At 36.8% G+C, this 16,264-nt stretch overlaps 2 protein-coding genes across 6 annotated transcripts in view; one reads left to right on the forward strand and one right to left on the reverse strand.

Moving 5' to 3' along the window:
- Positions 1 to 9,165, forward strand: part of LOC111867680 (wiskott-Aldrich syndrome protein family member 2) — a 69,098-nt gene extending 59,933 nt beyond the window's left edge. For all 5 annotated transcript variants that reach the window (XM_033752768.1, XM_033752769.1, XM_033752770.1 and 2 more), the window contains 4 exons: positions 1,992 to 2,183; positions 3,070 to 3,604; positions 5,438 to 5,564; positions 5,675 to 9,165. In XM_033752768.1, coding sequence (XP_033608659.1) covers positions 1,992 to 2,183; positions 3,070 to 3,604; positions 5,438 to 5,564; positions 5,675 to 5,853 — 1,033 coding nt within the window. In that variant the 3' untranslated portion in view covers positions 5,854 to 9,165. The remainder of the gene's footprint in view (positions 1 to 1,991; positions 2,184 to 3,069; positions 3,605 to 5,437; positions 5,565 to 5,674) is intronic.
- A 6,435-nt stretch (positions 9,166 to 15,600) lies between these two features.
- LOC111867672 (protein GVQW3-like) lies at positions 15,601 to 16,056 on the reverse strand. The gene has a single exon (XM_023857713.1). It carries the CDS (start codon positions 16,054 to 16,056, stop codon positions 15,601 to 15,603), a length of 456 nt encoding a protein of 151 aa, XP_023713481.1.
- Between the last annotated feature and the right edge of the window lie 208 nt (positions 16,057 to 16,264).

Consider the following 16,264-nt stretch of genomic DNA (forward strand, 5'->3'; position numbering starts at 1 on the left):
TCTGGGAACTGTTATTTACCCATTTTTGTACTGTTGGAGCATTGGCTCCACTCTTGAAGTACATTGTTTGTGTTTATCATGGTAATAACTGTAAAGATTGCCTTCCTGTGGGATGTGATATCATGTAGTCTGGTAGAAATTTACTAATATTTTGGAGGAATGTAACACCTCCATCTTTTGGGCTGAAGAATAAGTCAAACAAGCAGCAAACTGCTGCATGAATCCATATGTCCAACATCTTTGCTAGCGCTCAGCCAAAGAGAGAGATGAATGTAGTGGAAATATTGTTTAGAAAGACTCTCATAAGGGTTGTGCTAATATTGAACATTTATAGGTAATTTAAGTTACTCGATTGAGACTTAAGGTTTAAGTGTTTACAGTAATTATACATATAAAATGTGAATTTAATCAGTTTGAGTTGTCAAGTGACAGCACTGAGTTCCAGGCAGAATTCATAAAATATTATATTTCAGCATCCTGTTGTATTAGGGCACCATTTTTAAATTGTAAAATGTCATTAACTATGCACATTTGTTATTCTTGCTGCTACATTTTTCGGTTGCACATGGGCAATCATCAGGCAACACTTAATATTTGGGGAGATCACTGCACTGCAGTGTATACTAAACATTTGTGCCAGGCTTGCCAGTAAATGGAAAACATGATCGCTCAGTGCATGACTTTGACAATATGCTATGCTGCATCCTGCTGTTGTCACTGACATTTTTTTCTTTGTCAGAGCTGACACTCTGTTCACCACTTGATGACATTTTCTCATTTATTTCACTGTCACTCCTATATACGCTGTCAGAAATATCACTGTGTTAATTCTCTTACAGTAGTTCATATAACACGTCATCACTCACACAAATCATCTTGCTAGGACCCGCCATAATGTTTACTCACAGAAACTCGAACCCAGGACAGCTATCAAGCAATCAGCACCTTCCTGTCACACTCTGAAGTAACTAGAAGATCTAACAAGCACAACATACATATTTGCATTGCTGACTGTCATTACATCTACAATGGCTCAGTTGGAAACGTGCATGACATTTAGAGACATGATACCCACTGCGATACAAAGTAGTGCATGACATGTTAAGATGGCATACCCACTTAACTGGTTAATAATGTAAATTTATAGTGGAACAGTAAAATGTAATTCATTTCATAGATCATCTTGTTGGTGTGTGCAATTTACACATACAGTTAAAGTCCACTCATGTCACATATTTAATTTTTGCTTGCAGTTGTAAATATGTTGGAAAATGTTATTTTATTTTTACTATTAAGTACAGATTCTGCATTAAATTTATTGTATACAGCCTCAAAGATTCACACTGTCACCATGTTATAATTGCTGACTTTAAGGCAGCATTGCATATGTAATTTGTACATAGGTTCCTGATGTGTCTGCATACCAAATTTCATATGTCTAGCTCAAATGTTTCATCAGTTATTGCTATCAGATAAAGCCATATAAAAATTTTTCATTGCCACTATGTTGGTTTATGTTATTAAAAAAAATTACTTCAACAAAAAGTAGTTTATAAGTTATTCTACCATACATAATTTCAGAACCCTACCTTAATTGTTGTTAATGTCACTTCCATGTCACAAGTTTGCTGCCTTCTTGTCAGTGTTTAATGTGGAAAGCTTGAAAGTATGAGGTTGGAATGACCTCCATTGGCATAATGTTTATGCCAGTGTTTTTAAAATTTTAATGAAAGGATCATATGCCAAAAATATACATTTAGAGAGAGCTTTAATGAAACAGTGGATGCCTATTTTATGTATGATATTCACCTCAAATTGTGGTCTTCTGAGCTGTGACACCATTTTAGTCTTGTAGGTGGATACCAGTGTTTCAAAGGAACATGCTGCCTACAAGACTACACAGTGTCACTATGCAGGAGACCACAATCTGAAATGTCACTCCTTTGAAGACCTCAAAACTTATAATGTTGTTGTCATTTCCCTTTTTGCAGAGCCAATTATCCTGTCGGCTATGAAGAATCTCTTTATCAGCAACAGTACATACAGGGTCAGCCTATGGCTGGGGATAGTTACCCTACTCCAAACAATCATACTCCTAGTCGTAGCAATGGAACACGGGCCACTTCGCAGCGCCCCTCGCAGCCTCCTCCAGCTCCACCTAGTACCAACAACTCCAGCAATAGGTGAATGAGATGTACAAAATGTTGGCAGCATATTTCAGTTTTAAACTGTAGTTATGTGCTCTATACAGTTTTCTGTATTATACCAAGTGGACATAGTCTTCTATAGCCTGTGACTTAGGGGCATATTGCATGTATTGAGTTAGTTTGCTTGTGCCTTGGAAGAGGATTATGCAAAGTGAGTGCTGGGTTGTGAGGAAAAAAAGAAATTGTATTTGGAACAATTATGAATGTTGATAATGCCAAGGTGCAGGGAAGACATGTTAAAACTGTGTGCACTACATTATGGATTGCATCTTTCCTGTCTTGTCATTCATGGCATGAGAGATATCTATAAATTCCTTGTGCTAATTCTGCAATTGTATCTGTATTCCCATATGAAAGACTGACATACTTCAGGTCCACAGAGCTTTCAGAAATGCTCAGTTTGATTTAATTTACCTATCCTGCACCTACTGTGTGTACTACTCACATAACATACAAATCAGATCATTATTTGGAACACTGCAACAGATGTAGGCTGTTCAGGCTGTTCTCATTTCTTTACTTCCCATATAAGTTCACAGTATTTCTCACTGGAACTTAACAGAATCAGTTATCATCAGTGGCTGAGTTCAGTTTATTTTCTACTGTGTAAACTTAGGGGTATCACCACATTGTAGAAAAATCTGACGTAGATGTGGAACACTGAAATTCTGAAGATGTATAAGTAGATTACATCAATCTGCTTTTTGTTTGATTTGTACATTTATTCAACTTCGTTGAGGCTATGGGAAATTGTCTTCTGTTTTCTGTACATTCCACAAGGATTATAAATTGTAGTATCATAACTTTGTTATTTAAAGGAACCTGTTTGAAGTGAAAGTACATTGTAAACCATTTCTTTCAGTACACCAACTGTATCGTCTGTCACCAATACGCCAACTCGAGGACGGAGTATGAGTGCTGGGAGGGAAACCCTTCCTCCACCACCTCCTCCACCTGTTGAAACCATTGGTTCTCCACCTGGTATGAATGGACCATTCCCTTCCCATCTTCGATCCAGAAGTCGGAGTGGCAGTCGATCAGGAAGTCCACTTCCTGTTTCAACCCATTCTACCCCTACTCCACCCTCAAATCACAATACTGCCCATTCTCATTCCCTGAGCAGAAATAATACTCCTGAACCACAACAGCAGCCTCAGACAGATTTGCCACCTCCACCACCCACACCAGAGCAGCAGCAGGCTGCACCATCTCCACCACCACCTCTCACCATGCAGCAGTGCCCCACTTCTCCTCCATGCAACATTCCTCCTCCTCCACCACCACCACCCCCCCCACCAATGACTTTGCCTAATGGTCCATTGTCACCACCTGCACCAGCTGCTCCCATGTCTCCACCACTGGTGAATGGTGATGTGGGAAAGTCACCGCTGAAGCAAGTAAGTTGTTCATTACAAAAGTAAGTGTTGTAATTTACATAGCGATTAAGCGGCCTCCGTAGTCTTGGGGTAATGTTGCCACCTCATGACTCAAGGTACGCGGGTTCAAACCCGGCAGAGGTGGAATTTTTAAGGGCGGAAAAATTCAGGAACAAGTCCTCCAGGAGGGACTTTAAGCCGGGGGTCCCGTGTCTTAGATTTACGGCACATAAAAGATTGTCATGTCTCTAGAAGACCTCTGAGCAAAATTAGGCAAAAAGTTTTTGGCCCAAGTAGTTTCCAATGCCTCCGGTAGATGGGGAAGTTATCGGGTACCACTGCCAGAAGAGGGCCAACCTCGCTGGCAGAAAGGGGCAGATAGCGAGCACCAGAACCGGTAGGGTATGGCGACAGTAGAAATTAAAGGGGGACGTACAATAGACTACTAGTCGCAGTGCATGGGGAAACCCACCCCCTCTAATACTGAATAACTGAATACATAGCAATTTATGCTCATCAGAATTACAGGGGAATCTGTTACAGAAGGAATAAACCAAGAAAATTATTTTATGTGGATTTCTGTTTTATAAAGATTCTCACAAAATGCAACTGCTAGTATGTGTGTGTGCACATTGCTTGCCCATAGTGGATATTGACATTTGTCACAGAATTGATAGAGTTTGTGTGTTGCCTTCAAAATATTCTTTGCATTAAAAACAGTCCAGTTTTGTCACCATTAGCACTGGCCTTGGGTTTTTAGCCTTAAGTAAGGAAAACTTTCAAGCCATATATTTGAAGCTGTAAAGTCAGTTTGCCCACCTTTTCTGCCATTTATCTTGCTTGCACTTGGTATCAGAATTTCCCCTGATTTTATGCTTACCAGCCAGTTCCCAACAATTTATGGCCTCATTTTCAGTCCCCACAGAGTAATTCACATTAACTGTGTGTTCATATTTTAACTTTTCTTCTTACCATTTCATTAGCATGAATATTTGTGGCCTAGAACTTTTTGGGTAGAGTGTTTGTCAAAGCCATTCACAAACTTAACTGCAACAGAATAGGTAGGAATATTCCATAATGCCCATCTTGACTGTTTTAATGTTTCAAATAAAAGGCACATTAGATCTTCAATGCAGTTAGATTCTGTGAACTACAAAACAAAATTAAGTTTTAGTTTTTGGTCTCCTTGGGTAAATTCTCAGCACTACAGGGCATAACAAAATTAAGTGGCAGTTTTTATCAGTTAAGTTTTCATATCGTACACTCAAAGATTTCTCCTTCATGTTAAATAGTCTTTGATGTGGCAGTTAGAGGTAGTTTTACATTACATATACATGTGCTTATTTTCCATAAGGATCAGAGGAATATAGCACTGAAGAAAATTTATGTTTCATTCTTGCTCACTCACAGTCTCTTTTTACTGATTGGAAAGCCATTATAAGAATGAAGCATTTATGTTTTGGGTGTTATGTGGATGGGTGATCTATTCCAGGCTATCATCAACAGAAGTATTTTTGGTTTTAGTCATTTGATCTCAGATGCAATGTTCCCATCATTCAAATCTGTGCCTTTATTATTGCCAGTTGCTTTTATGGTATTTTTGATGAACTGTTCTAGTGAAAATAAAGTAAATAGTATGATAGAAGTCTTCATATTGTTATGTTATATTTCCTATGTAGATTTGTTATTGTTGTTAGGAACATGTTTGTGCCAAGTCTCAGAAGCATAATAATTACTAATTATATATGATCAGTTTATTATATCTTTTCAGATCTGGGGTGAAGTTCATGATTCTCCATATGTATGTATATATTATATATTTCATGACATAATAAATTTCCTTTATGTTTGTAGATAATTTCCACATCACCACCGAAACAGTCACCTCCTAAGATGGAGAACCCTACTCGTAACAAACCGGCCAATCCACCAGCACCTGCCTTTGATCCAAGGAGCGATTTGCTCAAGGCTATACGTGATGGTAGATTATGTCTTTAATATAAATATGTTGATATATGTTTGAAGAAGTAATTTTGTTGTAGTTTTCCAAGTTCAAACTGGTTCATATGTATGTTTTGTTTCTTTTTACAGGAATTAAGCTAAGGAAGGTTGAAAAAAATGAACAGAAGGAAGTAGAACGTGTGAATGCATTACATGATGTTGCATCTATCTTGGCCCGTCGAGTGGCTGTTGAATTTTCCGATTCAGATTCAGCGTCTGAGAGTGAATATGATAGTGAGGGATGGGGTGAACAGGAGACGAGTGCGTGACATCAGCGCACTGACAGTGGACATTCACATCATACTGATGAGCAGTCCCAGGAAATAAACCAGGAAGCTGAGTGTGAGTAATATGGCAAGAGCAGTGAGTGCTTGTGTAGTGGCCGATGTGTGGTGCAAAGCAGAGGGGAGCAGGTATCCAGCATTCAGCACACACTTGAATTAAATCATTTAAACAACGCTGAAACGATTCATAAAATTTTACATTTTAATAGTTGTTTGGGTAAGTAATGTGTAATGTAACGTGACTTTTGGAAGCATGTTAATTAGCTTCCAGCAAGGTAAGTGACTGGTCTGCACACCATTGTGGAATAAAATATTCTCAAACTAAGATGATTCAGCTTCCAGAGCACCTGCAAATAGCATAACATGAAAAATCAGTATTAGATATATAATGGAATTAGACATCAGCTTAAGCCTAATACATATTAAAATAGCTTCAAGAACTATCTGTTAATCAGTATTTTGGATCCCACCTTCATCTCTGGATCATAATTTGATAATAGTGTTTTGCTAATAGAGAAATCTTTAGCAATCATTTAGGGCTGTAGGACTGAAATTTTAGTTGACCCTAGAGTGCATGCTTGTACTTCAGCTTTACAATTGCTGTAACACAGAAATGATAACCTAGGTCAGATTTGGAAGATTTTCGGTAATAAGGTAAAATAATGTAATGCTAGGTTGTAAAAGACAGCATAAAATAATTGTGGCAGGAATTACAGCTTTGGATATTGGATTGCTTTTGTGTGCTGGATTATGTTTGAGGCTGCTAGAATTCAAGTGTGTGATAATGGAGGTATGAAGTCAGAATACACATGTAGTGCCCATGTGACACCCAAAAATCTGTGCAGTTAACTGTTGCAGGTCTCTATTGATAGTGGAGTGTACATAGAACACAACATTTGCATTGGATATAAATGAAACACATTGTTTACATTGTTTTATATATATGTGTGTGTGTATATATATATATACATACATACACACCAACTTCATAATTTTTTAAAATAGTTTGAATCTCCTTGATTGCTTTATCTAAAGACTACAATGCCAGTACAATGCACAGAAAATTTTTGAAAGGTAATAGTAACAGAATTGAACCTTCTCATAAATGATTAGTCAGATCAGCATAAATGACAAACATTTCATTGTACAAATAAGTAGACTGAGGATTTTAATATATTTGGGGAGACGTGTTATATTACTTTGGTGAAACTTCACAGAAGTTGTGTTACACAAACAAATTTGTGATGAAAGACATCGTACATAATTGGGAAGTTTGTTGTGTGTTAAATGGTATGAGGGTTTTAGTTACCTGATTCACTGTCGTTATTATCTGCCCAGTTCCATTTTATATTTCAGTAAAACTTTTGGCCATGTAATATGTATAATATTTGGGGCAGGGAACACCAGGTTTGAGCATTGATTATTTCCATATATATGTGTTTTCATTTCTCTGTAACTGTAGCCTTGGATCATGTTGTGTAATGAGCCTCTTACCTGCCGCTGGCCTGCGGGGATGTTGGACATTATAAATTATAAGGACTTCAGATACAGTTCTCCAGTTAATTTACTAGCCTATTTTAAATGTAAGAAATCTTGTAATTGATGACAAGCATTCATATAATTCAGTTGTAATATAATAATGGTAATAAAATAATAATAACAATAATATAATGGTGCCAGCTGTGTAAAAGTTGCCAAGTGTTTGGTGTGCGAGGTGCCAGTGTATGATGCTCTGTGTGGAAAGGGTCCATTTTGTTGATCGATTTTTGTAAAAAATATTTGGTTGCTGTTACAGGAATGTAATTTATTTGTACCATGTTTTGGCTTCAAGATTATTAAGATATTAAGCATCTCTACCAATAAATACATTGTAAAACTTAATCCTGTACATGTATTCCAAGCTGTTACTTGAACTGATTTTCAGAGAAAGGGAAAAAATGCTCAAATTTGTCGTTAGTATGTTTCTGTGGATGAATGTATTGTCAGTTAATGGACAGTTCATGGTACATTTGCCAGAGTGGCCCCTTTTCATATAGGATAGCATGTTACGTATTGGATTCTAGTTAGAGGGTGTTGCTCTCCCATATTGTATTTACTTCCATTGTACAGTGCCGGGACTTCTTGTCACAGTATTTCCAGGGAATTTATATAACAATATTGATAATGTATTGTATAATGTAGGTATATTATTTTTTCTTATATCTGTAAACTTTGTTGGAATTTGTCTGCTAAATGAGCTGTTATAATAATATAGCAGAATATGATATATACGGAACCTGTACCACAAGTGTGATCTAGTGAGATGTGAATTGTGCTTTCTGCTGAACTTTGTTATATAATACAGGTTTGCTATATAGTGGTAGTGCATCTGTACAGAGCAGAAAGCCATTTCCACTAAAATGATACTAGGTTTGAGATTAAATCTGTTCAATGTTCAAAGTGAATGGGCCTTGCTATTGGCAGGGTTGGGGACAGTTTTAGGTTTGATGGATGGTTATACTTGCTTTCAGCTTCAAAGTGTATGTAATCCTGGTGCTAATGGTGAAACATTACTGTTTTAACTGTGATGTATTCTGTTGATAATTCCTTCATATAGTGAATAGGCTTGAATATGGAATTTCAAAACTGGAGTAGTAATCAGGTTGAATCATTCAGTTAATACTGTCATGTGATACGTGACTAAACTATGGGTTGTAGTTGGTAATTTGCTTTATTGGGCACTGATTTATAGCAACACATGATTCACAGTTTACAAGTATTTACATTGGTTCACAGTCTGTTATACTGCTCTTACTCAATTCATCACCGACTCTGTTGTCATGGACGCGTTCCTAGGTTTGCAGGCTTAGATCCTGAGGCCATGCTAGCTCGCAGGTTCTTGTTATATTGCTTTATTGCAGACCAACGTGAAAACACCGCCTCCAGCTGGTCCTTGACTGCTGTGCATGCATGTGGCTGTTGGGATTGGTGCTTGTTATTGTCTAGTAATACATACTTCTGCAGTATCTGAAGCTTCTGGTGTCTAGACATCATGTCACAGTGCAGTTAAATATGGAACATACAGTTATTAATGTAAATTAAAAAGAAAAGCCCTACACAAGTTGAACCAGTGTAGTCTGGATAGACACAGTATACCACTCAGGAATGGATAATGACTAATCTTTTTGTCATAATGGGCTTTGCCTGTAGCAGATGATGCTGTACTCGTAGTGGTGAACAGAATTACAGTTGTAAGATTTGAGGCTTTCACGGCGGTGACTATGAAGAAAGCAGTCTTCTGGGATTTGGCACCGTGTATATGTGGTGTTAACCGACGTTTCGGAGGAACGTATCGCCTCCATCTTCACTGAAGATGGAGGCGATACGTTCCTCCGAAACGGTGCCAAATCCCAGAAGACTGCTTTCTTCAGAATTACAGTTAACTTCTTTTTATATATGCGCCTGAGTGTTTTTTTTTTCATTAGTAGCAAAAATGGTAAACAGTATTAGCTAGTGATTTTGAAATTTGATGGTGACATATTTAAAATCTTTCATTCTAAAGAACATTTTGGATAATGTACCTGTATGCTGAATTTCAGATCCATCCTACATAAGCATGGGAATATGCTTATTGTCGAGAATACTGGCTAGAACTGGGTGTCCATTTGTTATAGTTCATACAGTTGTAATATTAATTGGACATACTTTGAGAAAAGATGATTATGATAAGTTGAATTAAAAGTCATCCAGTAAACATTTCATAATCCTCTTCAAATAGTTCAGTGTGCTTTTCATTTAAACACGCACTTTCTAATGTTCATTGTTCAAAATCTGTTAAATTAATAGGTACAGTACAAACTATTTGTTACCTGCAAAGCCTGAAGTACAACATGAAGTTTGAGAACTGTAGATCACTTATATTAATTTATTCTTTCTTCTTTCAGTAATGATTATGATGTTAATAGAAAGTTATTCCTTTACTTTCATAAAGATGTGTCTTGGAGACAGAATATGAAGAATAATAATCAAATATGGAACTAAAGTGTGCTGAAGGTGCTACAATTTGTTTGACACTATTAACATATAAAAAGTAATATAGGATAGCCTTCTTGACTGTCTCTGTTAATTAGCATTTTCAGTCACAGTCACCTTGTTTGTTATGCCGCAACTCAGTCAGTTTCACCATGCCTCATAGCAGGAGGAGGGTGAGAAGTGCTTAACAGACTGGTAGGATTAAATACACTGTTAATATTAACTACATTAATTTCACAATAAGAACAGGACATATACCACTCAGCCTAGCAGCAGAGGTTGCCATGAGAAGGAAGTGCTTAAACATACTTACAGTATTTTTTTAATAAGCATAGATTAATTTAAAATTTATTGTTATACAGTATTTGCACAAAATGATATTACCAGTGGGTAAACTGAAATTTGGTTGATGTAAGGAGTCATGTGCTTAATTTTGGCCAGTACCATTTTTAACATCCAGACCATGCACATTAAATTCAAAATGTCTGCTGTTTGTCTCAGGTTATAGGACTGGAATTTGATTTGCAGCATGGATAAGGAGTTTGCTTTTTGCCGGTGTGTCCAGCCAGGCTTAGATTGCACCCTACTGCCTATCCATTATGCACTTGGTTTCTCTTTCCTTGGGTAAAGTATCTGAACATGAAGCTGGCCATCTTGTGTCAAGGTCTAGAATGCATGAAATTTTACCTCAACATCTTGATGTGATGATTAAGTGTATAGGGCAATTTATCATTTACATTGGTGCTTGTGCTGAAAAAGAAAAGCTTTTTACAGTGAAAATCATATGCCCAACCCACCTAAAGGAGTGAAATAAATTAAGGAAATCATAACAGAAATGAGAACCAGGAATCTTCCTGGAGGTAGAGGGCATCTTGCGTGTAAGGCTGGCAACCTCACTGCCATATGTGAACCAGTTGTCTATTAAATGTGGGAGACTGGACATCTCACAACCATGTGGGCCTCTATGGCCTCTTACAGGAATAGCTTTACTTTTTTTTTTAATCACAGATGGGCATCGAGTTGTTAAAACATGGTTTAGTTTTTGCATAATACAGAGATACCAAACACTATAGGAACTGAAATATATTCGAGTTGTTCTCGCTTCAGATTATCCTCCAAAATGATTGTCATAAAATATCAGCCTAGAGGAAGTAAATGCTTGGCTAGACCTGTAGAAAGATGGAACAGGCATGGATTCTGCTGCTTATAACAGGTCATCTAGGCCTAATTTTGGAAGATATAGTGATGTTGATTAAATGATAGTACCTTTTAATAAGTATTTAGCAAGGTGTTTTTTATTTTGTATATTTGATATAATGGTATTCAGAGCCATTTTTGGAAGTAGTGTCTCATTAATTTTAGAACGTGTGTTCCCTGAAAAGGATTATATAAGAGATTATCAGATTGCCTTGTTAATTACTCCAGTAGTCACTTTCCTTCCAGTTTAAGAGCAAGTACTGGCTGATTTTGACAAGCATAAAACATCATCAGACAAGGATTATTGGTTTGAATTTCTCCTATTTTCATTGCATTTGTAAAGACTTTATGAACTGGTTTCATAAAGAAGCAGTTCTGTTTCTAAGAATACATATTCTGTAGAACGAGTCCTGTTAGATGTATTAATCCTCTATATTTGAAGTTGTATGAGCTTCTTGGTAATTATATAAACAATGTCTTGAGAAAGATCTCTCCTGTTTTTTCAGTTTTTAGGAAGATCATGCTTCCTAGTATTTCCCTTCGTGCATTCCAGTGTATATGATAAAAAATTATTCCTTAACACTAAGCATAAATAGGTTTGTGTTTTGTGTCATAATACTGAGTTTTAAAAAAGCTCATGTTCAGATCTCATTTTTTGTTCTTCTTTAATTTATTTTTCAATATATATAGTTTCAAGAGTAGCAAATGAAGCAGACCTTGGTAACTAAGTGCAAGTATAATGACAACTGCAAATGTTAAAGTTGGCGATTTCAGTTGCATCAAGGTCTGGTGGTTTAATGTTTTTAGACATTTTCATGTCCTCCATGTAGTTCTTTTCTATTTGCATCATATGCTTCTCCTAATGAGGATTATATAAATGGTACTTGCAAATGCAGTGTGTCAGAAATTGCCATTGACTAGAACATAGATATGACCAAATTATGGCTTTGTATCTTTATATGGTTCATCATTTAACAGTTTACTGAAAACTAATTTTTATTTATATAGATTGCTGAAATTTCCATTTTGTATGGTGGATTATTGGCGATGGTATAAGTACCTAAGTCCATTTAAATATAGAATGTGTTTCATATTGTGAGATTGAGAAGGAATGGATCCACTAGGAAGACCCAGATATAGGGGTAGATGGATAATATTAAAATGGATCTTAGACACATTGGATAATGTGGTGTGGACTAGATTCATCTGGCTTAGGATAGGGACCAGTGGCAGGCTGTTTTTAACGTGTTAATGAACCTCTAGGTTGTGTAAAATGTTAGGAAATTCTTGAGTGACTGTTGTCTTCTAAGGAAGGACTCAGGTCCATGGAGTTAGTTTTTTTCTGAGATTCAAATCTCTGAACTACTGATATAAAAAATTCTTTGACTCTCTTATATCAGACTTTGTAATATGTCTTAAGGAGACATGGGAAATAATGTTGAGCATGTATGTACAGAGGGTGTAGAGTTAAGTGGTGCAAGAATGCCTTTCATATATAGTGAGCAGGAGTCACCTTTGTTGCTCTCCAAGTAAGACCATTCAAACTGGGCTACTAAGGACAAAAAAAGCCACTGGTTACTGTCTCTATCAGTGTGAATATAATTCTCTGGTGGAATGCTCCCAGGCATGGAATAACATTTTCCTTGTAAACCAACATTTCCATAATGATTCATAATTTCCATCTTAATACACTCCTGTGTTAATGTGTGCCCCATTACATAATTAAATTAGCTACTGATATGTTTTTGTGACAAAAGGCACAGCATTTTTTTTTACTTAAAACTGTGTTATTGAAATATACTATGTCATAGTAAGTCATCATTTCTGAGAAGTACCATGTAGCATGTAACTACTTAGCTTGTATGTTCAAAAATTTGTAATATTTATTTCCAGAATACTTCCATGTGTCCTCTCTTCTGGACTTTTTTCAAAATGATTTTACAGTTACATACATATTTTGTTTTGGTTTCTTTAACTAATTTTTCTCCAATTTTTCTAAGTATACATTCATGCTGTAAGTATTCCCATTTCAGAAGGTTTAATTCTTAGTTCCTTTCAAAATAATTACTTTTTGGATACACCCATAAATAAATGACAAAGCATATTGCATTAATATAAGTGAATGATCTTCCTGTAATTGCAAATGAATGTAATGTAAGAGATTTACAATTTCCTGTGCTTGCTTTTTGTAATATGCTTGTTTTAGAAGTTGAAATTTCATGTCTGTAGTGCAACAAAACCTAAAAAGACTACAAGTATTTCACATTCTTTCATTGTATATAAAAATAAATTATTGAGACAAATTTAATCTGCTTGTACTTTCACACAGTGAAGGGTATAGTACAGTTGGTATATAAGCTAAAGTATGGTATCACAAAGTCTTAATAAGGTGTTTTGAATTAAATTCTCATTTTAAATTAGAGAGTTGCATTTCAGAGATACCTTTAACCTCTGAATTTCATTTCAGTTGACTGACATCTGTTATCGTGGTGATGGATCTGAAAGCAAGTATATACTTAAACAGCTGTGGACTGTGAGCTTCTGGTTTCTAGTATCTCTGTGGCTTGAGCAATGAAATATGTTGGTTTCTTACAGGGGTACAGTAAAGACAAATGTGTGCATGCATTGTGTACTCTTGATGGTAGTGTTAGTTATAACATCTCATCAAAAATAAAGCAGAATATTTCCTGATTCCTCAGCAAGTGAGTCTGACTGACATCCTTTGCAGTTGTTTATATTTGTGTGTAACTCCTACAACACATGAGTCCTGGCCATTTTATGTACAAAGTACCTTGGTGCCTGGATGTTTTTGATATATAATAAAAAATCATTAGATACATATAAGTATTCATGCATGCATAGAATCGCATTTTCTGGTCAGCAACTGGGTTATCAACATTTCACATTTGTTTGCTTCATAGGATTTAATAAAAGAAATGCTGAATGTATTAAAACAAAACAGTTATTTTATGTGTCACTGTGGTAAACTGACATATGAGTACTTTTATAATATTAAAGTGTTATAAAGGAGAACAGTTATGAATACAATGTAATACTTGCCAAGTCTGAAGGTACTTATAATTTATTTTCATTTCATTCATGATTATCTGTTCTCTTCATTCTGGTTACACAGTTTAAATTCCAAATTTTAGTGAGGAGTCTCATACAGGATGATTGTAAGTTAGAAACAAATAACCACTGAAGCTCTTCCTCTGCATTTTAACCTTCAGTGATACACTGAATTGAATTAGAAGTCTGCTAATATGACATATTTTATCCTTCTCTTAGTCCTCACAGTGTAACAGTATTGCATAGTATATGGTGAATAATTCTTCTGCAATCCTGACATTTCTCCACAGTCAGAACCATCCTGAAATATTTTGTTTTCATAAACTGTTCTTTTGTTACTAATTTGGGGAATATTGCTTCATTAACACCGTGTCTCAATTTGTTTGGCAGTCTATAAAAATTTGTTGTGTATTTTTTATCGGTGTATCAAAAGTGAAACCTTGACAATTATTTTGGCTGAGACATTTATGTGTATTCCTCTCTCTTAATTTCAGTTAACCCATCCTAAACAAGGACAACTTCCTCATCAGTCCTATCCAGTTCCAAAATTTAACACCATCATACCACTGGAGGTGAGGTAATATTGAAGTAACAGCTTAACAAAATACAACTGCAGAAAATTTAACATACAGGTATTTCGTTACTTTTTTCTCAGACGTGATTTCAATAACTGTATTTTTGAGAAAAATGTTTGGAACATGGATATGGAAAAATCTCTTACTGCTCTACAAGAGCTCTGTAAATACAGAAAGCATCTAGATATTAAAGTTTGATTCATTTTTTAAAAATTAGGTATGGCTGGTTCTGTTGCTTCGTGCTGTCATTGGTTTTATGGTTAATGCCCTCTGTGTGAATGAAAGATAAGTCTGTCATGGGTATTTCAGGCATCATCAGTTGTTTTTATAAATGTATTCACAACTTTATGCCACTGTCATACTACAAGAAGTGGAAAAGTGGAAATAAACTTGTGAGTAGTGCATATTTTTGAAATTGACCTTATGATTATATGGTATGGCCAACACAGATTTTGAGTTTGATTTAGTTTTATAATGGTATGGCCAACACAGATTTTGAGTTTGATTTAGTTTTATATATTTATTGTTTGGGATAGTTGAAGGGAAGATTTTATACTGTAGAACACAGTACACTGCGTATGTGATGTTACACGCTTTGATCTGTTGTACAGGGTTTGTCCGGAAGGTAATGCAGTTCATAAAAAAATTTATTCAATATATCGTTACAAACGTTTAAAATTCTCCAAAGTACTCCCCTTGGGCATCCACACACTTTTGCCGGCGACTTTTCCATGCACGGTACGCATCCAGGAAGGCGTCGACGGGCACCTCGTTTAGAGCCTTTGTCACGGCGGTTTGGCTCCCTTCAGTGGTTCCAAAACGGGTTCCTTTCAGGGCAGTCTTCATCCTCAGGAACAAAAAGAAGTGTGCCGGAGCCAGGTCAGGATTGTAGGAGGGCTGGGGCAACGTTGCCAAGTTGTGCTTGGCCAGAAACTCCCGGACGCGCAGAGCAGTGTGGCTGGGAGCGTTGTCGTGGTGCACCTGCCAGGTAGCGGCGATCTCCTTTAGAGTGCGGACGACCCAGTTTCCTGTCTGTAACGATGTCGTGCACAGTGGTTTTCGGAATACTGAGAGTCTCTGCTATCATTCGGCGATCGGTATTTAAAAGATCATGAACACGAGACCCTTTGTCACTTGCTGGTTGACGGCCGTCCGGAGTGGGGGTCATCCTCCACCTCTTCCCGACCATTTTAAACTTCAACCACCTGGAGACTTGAGAATAGGAGAGAGCAGCGTCCCCATAGGCTTCCTGAATCATTTGGTGAGTGTCGGCGAGGCTTTTGTTCAGTTTAGCACAGAACGTGATCGCGTAACGTTGTTCGATAGTTTTCTCCATTGCGCGCCGTGACACAGGCACTAACAGGAGGTTCACGGAAACAGCGATCCTGACGCCCAAAGTAGACTGAGCTTGGAAGCTTTGTGAGGCTAAGAGTCCCCCCCCCCCGCATTACCCAACCGGTCCGAACGCGCTACGACCAGGAGGAGCGGCGGGAAAAAACATGCATTACTTTTCGGACAAACCCTGTATGTCACATTTGAAGTGG

The sequence above is a fragment of the Cryptotermes secundus genome, unplaced genomic scaffold (assembly GCF_002891405.2).
Source record: "Cryptotermes secundus unplaced genomic scaffold, Csec_1.0 scaffold931, whole genome shotgun sequence".
NCBI lineage: Eukaryota > Metazoa > Arthropoda > Insecta > Blattodea > Kalotermitidae > Cryptotermes > Cryptotermes secundus.